This window comes from Talpa occidentalis, unplaced genomic scaffold, assembly GCF_014898055.3.
Source record: "Talpa occidentalis isolate TD23 unplaced genomic scaffold, MPIMG_talOcc4v2.1 talOcc4.6, whole genome shotgun sequence".
NCBI classification, from domain to species: domain Eukaryota; kingdom Metazoa; phylum Chordata; class Mammalia; order Eulipotyphla; family Talpidae; genus Talpa; species Talpa occidentalis.
Window position 1 is genome coordinate 43,412,338 of NW_023604972.1, and position 9,548 is coordinate 43,421,885.

Here is a 9,548-nt window from a genome sequence, read left to right on the forward strand (position 1 = left end):
CATTGTGTCATCACTCATTCTTCCAAAGTGACAGTTTTACTTCTTTTTTTTTTTTGAAGATTTATTTATGCATACAAGAGCTAGGGTACAGGCCAGAGGTGTGGAGAGGTGGTGAGAGGATTCACCAGAGACAGAGTGGGGAACAGAACAGGCAGACTGACTGAAATACACTGCTGCAGGGAGCAGCGGGTGAGACAGGAGAGGTCTGCCGTGCCATGTGGGTTGCTTCCTGGCCGGCTGGGGATCGAACTCGTGCTGCAGAGGCTGAGGATTGCTTCATAATGCGGTGCCACCACATTAACCCCTTGTGCCATGAGGGAGGCCCAGTTTTACTTCTTTTTAATTAAGATTTGTTAAGCCAAATATGTGAAATAACCCCATTTTGATGAATTACATAAATATTAAAATTACCTTCTAAATATTTCATTTTTCTCTGCTAATGCAGGCTGACATTTTTGTCTGATTCACCTTATGTTACTGGGTTTTGATATCTATCCCAGACAAGTGCTGTAAAACTTTTTATTACATAAAAATAGGATAAAAATTGTCAAGTGAAGAAGAATCTAGAGAGACATTTTGTTTTAGAAAGAAAATATTCAGTTTACATTTGCAGGATTTTTTTATATATGTTCCTTTTGACAAAGTCAGTAAAAATAAGCATTTTTGATAATTTTTAACTATTGTTTCTTTTACTTTATAGATAGTGGAAATAGGAATATGTGAAATAAAATCAAAAGAAAGTTTTCCCATCAATTGGTGGAACCTGATTACACTCAGGCAGTACTGAGAGTCAAATTAAAAAGGTACCTGTCATAATTAATGATTTCCTCTATATTTTCCAATTACCTATTATAATATCATGATACTTAATATTGCATGATGCTTATAAGATGTCAGAACTTAATATGCCCCAGGTATTTTAAGTGCTTTATGCAATAACTCTCTTAATCCACATAGTAGCCTTGGTTCTATTGCTATCAGTTTTTTTTATAGATAAGGAAGCTGAGGCCAAGTGGGTTTAAAAGATTTGCCCATGAGTAGGGATTTGAAGCATCACTACCCCAGAGATGTATGCCTTGATGCTCCAACTCAGGTCTGCAAGACTGACCACATCAGACCTTTTCAGGATATGCCCTTTTGACTGACCACAGCAGTAACAGACCTCTGGGTCCAATCAGGGGGAAATATAAAGCAATGTCACCCCCCACCCCATCAAGCCTAAGGAGCATCCTTTAATGCCATAGAGCAAGCAGTCTAGAGAAGTGCAGGATCACCCACACATTCAGAATTACTAAAGGATAAGGTCAGATGTAGACAACCAAAGTAACACTAGGCACCAACCAAAGTAAACTCTGGGCTTACTAATACTGATTGTTCACCACTAGCTGGGCTGGCCTGGGCCTGGGATATGAGTAGGCAGGGGCTCCTGGCTAGGATGAAGGGGTCCAAGAATCTGAGACATAACCGGGGCCAGAGATGCTGCACATGTATGCATAGGCAGCAGGGAGAGCAAGATGATAGGGGATAGCTAAAATGAACTTAAATACTTTTTAAGTAAGTCAGAAAAAAAAGGGTTCTAGTGCTGTTTTTTCCTCTTAATGCAAAGATACATCATCACACTACACTTTCATGTCCTACTTTCCACTGTCTACCTCATCCTACAACAAATTCTTATCTATGATGTGGGCACTGTCACCTCACCCTCATAGTTCATGCTCATAAAGCCAGAGCTTAGACAAGTTACTTAATGATTTGGCATTTCATTTCATAATATCTCACACTACTGTCTAGCTTATATGTTCAGTGAGTAGAGTTATGTGTATGAAATGAGTTATTACATACTTTGGATAGTGCTTGGCATGCATAATACAAACTTTCCTGCTGTTAATTTTAGTGTAAAGATCAAATGAGATAATGATATGAAATTGCTTTTGCAGTTGTAAAAGACGCTAAAATGTAAAGTGGCATTATGTTGGGGTTTCATGGTAAAGATCAAGCAGGTAGCTGAGTACATAGCAACATCTTGTGCCAGTCATCCTAGAAGATTGGACCAGTTGATGTCAGCAGCTCAGAATGGCATATCGATGTAAGGGTGGTCCTAAACAAGTCACATCTGGATCTCATGAAGGTGCCTCATTCAGCTCTGATGATGATTTCTCAGTCTTGCTACTTGGGTACTGATATTCTGGAAAGGTGTGGACTAACCATAAAGAAATCCAGACAATTTCTAGCTATGAAATATGTATATATAATATAGATTAGTTTGGGAAATCATCAATGCTAACGAAGACTACAGTAAGTATCCATAACAGATCTGTTTCAGCTTCTACAGGAGCAGCCAAAGTATCAGTTCTACTAATCAGAAATCCCTGAATACAACATGGTTACTTGCAGCTAATGAAAGGCATGTGTGATGGAAAAGTTATAGTCAAATAAAAAAGCAAATCACCTCACATCTGCAAGAATTCAAAGGTTTTCCTTAATTGAAGCCTTAGAGAGTCTGATGCCCTTCCCCTCCCCTTAAACCTTTATTTTTAAATGCCTATATTTCGACTGATGAGATCTGCCCTAGAACCAAACAGATGGAGAGAAGAAGCAGTTCTAAATCCCCAACAGAGAAGATAAAAGGAAAATGTAGACTTACTACTTGCAAACCAAAATTTCTTTTATGAAAGGTAGTCTAAAACTTCTGGAAGCAAGTACCATGTACAAAGATATGAAGACACATGTCCTATAATATCTTTGAACTGTGGGTATGTTTTGCAAAAAAAGAAATAAAATGTTTACTGAATCTGCTGTGTTGGTTTTTTTTTTTTAAATAACTGGACATTGTCACTAATAGTCACTTGCATTCATTCATTCATTCATTTAACTAATATATTTTGGACTCCTGCCATGTACCATGCAACTCCTAAAATTAAATAAGCCTAAATGGAGGAATAAATCCATGATTTTGCAAAGAGGGAAATAATGTATTAGTAATGCATCCTGTTATACAACCAATTGGCACTTGAAATAAAAAGACTGGGTACAAATATTGTTATACTTTTGGTCACTGTTTTGTAAGCAATGCCTTTGGTTTACCAATCAGATAAATAATACATTACATATAAAAAATGTCAAGTCTGAACAAAAGTACTTTATGGCTATTTGACTTGAATTTGTAGCAAAGCTATTGCCTAATTTGTATGAATTAAACTTAAATATCCCATCCCTCTTCAATCTTCTAAAAAATTCTCTTCTATTTCTTTCAGTCTAGCAATTAGCAATTCATTTGAACTACCAAGATTCCTTTTTTAAGATACAGATATGCCTGGGAAACCTAAAATGAGCACACTCATTTTAATCAGATTGCTTTCCTCTTAAATTTTATATTAGATAATTTCTGTTCATCTAGTCTACAAATTCTGTATGGATCCTGGGGTCTATCTTAGCAATTCTGAAAGAGAATATAGATCACGGTTTAATCCTAAACTGCATGCAGCCTGGATACTAGCTTGTCTGAAGACTCCTGGGAAGACACTTATCCCAATAAAGAAGCTCACAAACATGGTTCCTGCATCAGAGGGTAACTCCAGGTACAGCTTAATGCCTGTCCTGTTGACTGTCTCCTTTCCCAGCCTACCAGTGACAATCATGTCTATGTCCTGACATGAGCTATCTACAATAAAAGGGTGAGAAAAAAAAAAAAAGAATGTTCCCACCTGGCTCTATAGACATAGGGTAAATAGTGTCAGCAGAGATGGGGCAGAGACAGAGGACTGAGCCCCTGGGAGAGACACAGGTACTCTCTACCTTTCCATCCTGAGGGTCTTCAACTTGGGCACAGACATTGACAGGCCAGGCATTAGTAGAGGCACCTTCAGTGAAGACACAGAAAAGCCTACCTACAATATTGGAGTCTTCCAGATCTGGGAATTTCCACACAACTGAGAATGGAGTAATAGCAAAAATTGACTAGTGACACTTGTTAATATGCAAGTGTGGCCTGTAAAATCTAGAACTTTTAAAGAAGAAAAAAACTCTTAATGCCCTTATAAGCTAAAAATACTACTGAAGAGGTAGCCTCCCAAATTTTTAGCATTTTAGGCTTTAGTTACTTAATTTATTCCATGGAATTTTACTTGCTATTTACCTGCTTTATAACTTGAAAGCCAAATATGACCTCATGGCACATTCATATTCTCAAGCAGAACTTTTAGTCAACTTACAAATACTAATTTCCTATACTTCCAAAATACCAGCCATAATGTAAGTCGATATTACCTCCATTTAATTAACTAATTAATTAATAAATAAACATTAATGCTTTAGATTTTAATAGGAAGCAATCTATTTTTAACCTTTATACTCATTTTTTAAAAGAAATATTTTTAAATTTTTTCAACAGTTATGTTTGGGCCTTAGTTTTATTTAGCAATTGGATGAGAGGGAGGAATGAAAAACCAGAACAAAAAGAGAAGAATCTAATTTCTTCAAGATAAAAATACTTCAAACACAATTATTGCCTTTTCACCACTTTCTCATAGAAACAACTATCCATGATTGTCTCTGATATGATAAACTTTCCATGAAAGATCTCATTACAAAGTCAGTGGAAGTTAAATTTTAAATGCATCATATTCTTAGGGTGTGAATAGAAAAGAAGCTGGTAGGAATGTAAATTGGTATAGCCATTATGGAAAACAGTGTGGAAATTCCTCAAAAAATTAAAAGTAAAAATTCCATGCAATCCAGATATCCTACTTCTGATTATTTATCCAAAGAATTCCATCAGACATATGCACCCTCACGGTCACTGAAGCATTATTCACAGTAGTCAAAATTGAAACAATCTAAATGCCCATCACCAACAATTGGATAAAGAAAATATCACACACACACACACACACACATACAATGGAATACTAGTCAGCTATAAAGAAGGATGAAATCTTGCTATTTGCAACAGATAGATGGAGCTGAAGGGGATAATGTTCAGTGAAATAAGCCAGATGGAGAAAAAAAAACATTGTACACAATAGATTTTAAAAATGAATGAATGAAAAAAATGCAAATAAACTTTTAGACTACAGGAACAAAATAATGATTAACAGATGGGAATGGGGAAGTGTAATAGGTAAATAAAGTAAAAGGAGTCAATTATACAGTAAGCAAAGGAATTAGACTTTTAGTGATGAATATAATGTAGTGCATACAGATGTTCATTTATAAAAGTATGCACCTGAAACCTATATAGTGTTGTAAACCACTGTCACTTCATTAAAAACTTAAAACAAAGTTTGACAAAAATATATTTATCCTTTAAATTTCCCAATAGAAATGTTGGATAATGATCAGTGGAATATCACGTTGGTAAGAATCTTGGTTTCATTTAAAGCAGATCTATCTGAAGCCACTGAACCATGAGTTCGGTCCCTGGCCAGGGAAATACTGACATGGCGCAGCAAACCTCTCCTGACTTGCCTGCTGCTCCCCTCAGCAATGTATTTCAGTCAGTTTGCCTGTTCTGTTCCCCACTCTATCTCTGGTGAATCCTCTCACCCCCCCACACCTCTGGCCTATACCCCAGTTCTTGTATGCATAAATAAATCTTAAAAAAAAAAAATAAAAAGCTTTAAAAAATAAAAATAAAGCAGATCCTTAATTTTAGGAGTAAGAAAAAGAGTGCCCAGAAAGTTGTAGATTACAGACATCTCAGAGTCATGGAGTTGGCAGAACTGGGTCATGCCTCACGTCTGCTTAGTGTCAATTTCCAAGACACTTTCCATTGTCACACACACACATGCACACACAAACACACATATACATGCTAGTGCATCCCATGGCTCCTTGCTCAAATTCTTTCAAAAAAGTTAATAAAAGACATGTGACTTCAATTAAGAATGAAACATAAACGTAAAGTTGATATGAGAGAAAGGACCACTTTATGGAAACAACACTGGGACTAACAAATCACATCCTTGGCAATTTACAAGGAGTGGAATTTTTTCAATTTCCTAAATCAAACATTCAACCTGCAGTTGTACATTTATGTTACTTTGACTGTACAACAGCACCGGTTTAGTGTTTGGTAGGTTTTTTATTTCTCCCTCTTAAAAGATTTTGATAGTAACAGGAAGAATATCCAACAACCTGGAAAAATCACCTCAACTGTAACATTCCTGCTGACACGTCATCCTAATCTAGGCCTGAATTAGACCAATGAGACAAACAGATCTTCGGGCACACAGCCACCTCCTTTCCTGCACTGTACCCCGCTGCCACATTTATCTCTTTACATCATTGTTCACATTACGTCACTTTGGTATTCAAGCTCTGTGATGGTGTGTGTTCAACTGTTTAGTGATTTGTGTCCAGGTATTTTAATCTGGTTTTATTCTGGCTCTTCAGAATGTTTACCCCTCATAAATTCTACTTTCTGGCAGGCTGCTTGCCTCTCTCTCCAGTCAAGCTTCCTCATTCTCATCACCAAATCTTTACTAACTGTTTTGTCCTTGTCTATCATTCCTCTCTCTTCCCTATCTCGAATCTCATCCAAGCTTCTAGGCATCACTCATGTCCTCCAAGTAGCTTTTCCACACTGGCTATCTGTCCCTCACTGTTGAGCTCTCCCTTTTCATGACCAGAGCTCTCTGGCTTCATGTATGTTTCTCTCTTTTTTTTTTTTTTTTAATAGAGGCATTTTATTTATTTATTTATTTGTTTGTTTGTTTTGTTTATACATGCACTGGGTACAGTCAGAAGCGCGGGAGGGTGAGAGAATTCACCAGAGCCAGAGTGGGGAGCAGAGCAGGCAGAAGGACCGAAGTACACTGCTGAGGGGAGCAGCGGGCGGCAGGAGAGGTCTGCGCGCCATGCGGGACCCTCCTCCGGTGGCCGGGGAGCAGCTGGGAATTGAACCGGCGCTGCAGAGGCTGCGGGCAGCTTCGCAACCCAGTGCTCAACCGCTGCGCCACCGGGGAGGCCCTCATGTATGTTTCTCTTACTGTTTCATAGCCCTTAGTCTGGCAGCCCCCCAATTCAACATAACATCTTTTAAGGCAAACACCATGGCTTAGGAATCATGTCTTACGAATCTCTCGAGTCCTCTTCCGACCCCCATCCCCACACCCTCCAGCATGCGGCCCACTGTTGCAGATTCTCGGTAAATAATCTGTGGGACCAATCGACAAGGTCAAGCAAGAGAACATCAGTTTCATCCAAATGATGCTGATAAAAGCATTATTACTCTTTCTAGGCCCAAATCACAGATCCATTGCTCCTCTTTAGTCTCCACCTCACCCACTCTACCCTAAATTGTTACTGACTTCTTTCTGCTGATTTGTTAAATTACTCTTTTTTTTACTCCAAGGACAAATATAAATTTCCATTTATATTCCATCTCTTGTCCCTCCATAAGAGAAATCCCACCCTCTACCAGGTTTGAAGGTAGGAGGCCAGCACATAGACACTTCAGCTTAGGAGACACTTTTCTTCTACATTAACAGTCCCAGTACATGTGCCCGTAACCTTTATCCCAGTTACTACTACAAAATATAACTGATTTCCCTTCCTTCACTGCCCTCAAAATGACTGGAGCCTTGCATCCAGCTGCATAAACTTTCCCCAGCACCTGGGGTTTCAGTCTCCTCTGCCAGTACTGACTCCCAAGGAGGTGAGATGAGTCTCTACCCCCTCAAGCCCTATCTGGGATTCCAGCACTTCCCCCACGGAACACTCTTCCCTCAAACCAGGTGTGTATATCTAGCCAGTGGTCCTTAACTAAGGCTGCACTTAACCTTCAAGGTGAAGGAAAGTTTTCCTCTCCAGCATTTCCCCTTAAAATAGGAAATAATACATTCAAGTAAAACATCTGAGTATGCCATGGACAGTGCCCTCAGTAAAACATGTCATTTCTCTTTCCTTGTTTTCCCTATCAGCAATAGGAGATTAGGGTCTCAAAATTGAATCGTGTTTTATCCTCACGCTCCTCCCAACTGCCCCAGAAATTAACAGAACAATTAATTCCCAGGCGATGGGCAGTGCTCATTTCTGCAGGGGTCCCCCATCCACCTCTCTCACACACCCACCTCACACACACCCAGCACCCACACACCAGGCAAATAGCTCTCCGCGTTGCTCCGCACTCCAGGCCCGAATTTTAAACCAAAGAGTTCCTTTTCCTCTGCCTCCTGCGGAAAAGCCTAGGGAAATGCTCCAAGTCCAGTCTGCCCAGCTCCTTCTTTGGTGAATTTCCCTCCTGCTACTCCTCCCTGGAGCACACAGCGCCCCCCGCCGCCCAGAGCGCACCTGCGTCGGGCGCCTCCACGTTCCGCGCCCGCGGCGTCTGCACCAGCGCTGGGCCCGAGGATCCCTTCCGCCCTCGCACCGCCCCACACTCCGACAGGTGCAGCCCCAGGTGCCCTCCTGCCGGCCTCTCAACCTCGCGCTTTCCCGTCGCCAAGTTCCCCAACCTCCCCTGCCAGCCCCAGTGCGCCCTCGGGTATAATTGCCAGGGCAGATCAGGGGGCGCCCACCCTGAGACTCCACCCCAGACTTTCGTCCTGGGTCTCCAGTGCCCGGCGCGGCCACTTACCCAGGGCGAGGGCCAGGAGCAGCGACAGGGAGTTGGAGCCGCTGCCCGGGGCGGCCGTGTCCATCAACCTCGCTGTGCGGGGCTCTGCAGCCCCTAGACAAGAATCCCGCCACCCCTTGCACCCCTTTCCCGGGCCACCGACCCCTGACGAGGTGCCTGGAAACTAATCCCCGAGCCAGAAGGAAGCGAAACTACTCCTCGGGCTGGCACTCTGGCTACAGGGCAGGCAAACATCCAGGGCGGGTGGCCTGCCTGTTCGGTGAGTGTAGCTGGGAGGGGGACGCCTCCTATTTATCCCTGGTCTTTCTGCACACACCCCACCAACTAGGCGCAGGAGGCTTCGTGGTAGCCGCCACGCAGTTCCCACCCAAATTACCCCACACCCACACCAAGGACATATTCGGGCTGCCCTGGGGCCAGCTCACCCACTCCCCCTGCTGGGTCGCACCTGACGATTCATTTCCCTCCCCCTTGGGGAGTAAACAAGGCAGGAATGCAGCGGTTAGATACTGCACGTGGACGGGTGTCAGAGGTGCCTGACTGGGCAGCAGAGGGGAGCCCGCTCTAAGTGCCTGGAACCCACTGAGGGGAGTCAGCTGCTGGTGCCTTGGAGAGACTGGAGCCAACATTCAGTATGGTTAACCTCAGGCATTTGACAATTTAAAGTTTTGTTTACATGTACTTGGAATTTCAAGAGTAGTTGTTTTTAAACATCTTAAAGCTAGAATCCGAGTTTTCAGTGTGCGCTGTTGTGTCCTCGTTTGTGGGCAATATGGGAGTCCACTCACCAAGTGCTCCTTTAGAAATCTCGCTTACATTTTTATTTATTCATTTACTCATTTATTCATTGTATTTTTTGTTTAATTCATTTGCTCTATTCTGTTTGTTTTAATTGCATTCATGAAAATAAAGAGAATGCTTTTTGCATGTCTTGCTAAGTGCTATCTCTACTTCCTCAGATCTTCTTTAT

General features: G+C 41.5%; 1 protein-coding gene across 1 annotated transcript in view; it reads right to left on the reverse strand.

Annotated features, from left to right (window-relative positions):
- The window catches only part of BTC (betacellulin), a 47,483-nt gene extending 38,539 nt beyond the window's left edge, over nt 1-8,944 (reverse strand). Inside the window, exon 1 of the mRNA XM_037529592.2 lies at nt 8,579-8,944. Within this exon, the coding sequence (XP_037385489.1) occupies nt 8,579-8,642 (64 nt within the window). The 5' untranslated portion in view covers nt 8,643-8,944. The remainder of the gene's footprint in view (nt 1-8,578) is intronic.
- Nucleotides 8,945-9,548: the final 604 nt, after the last annotated feature.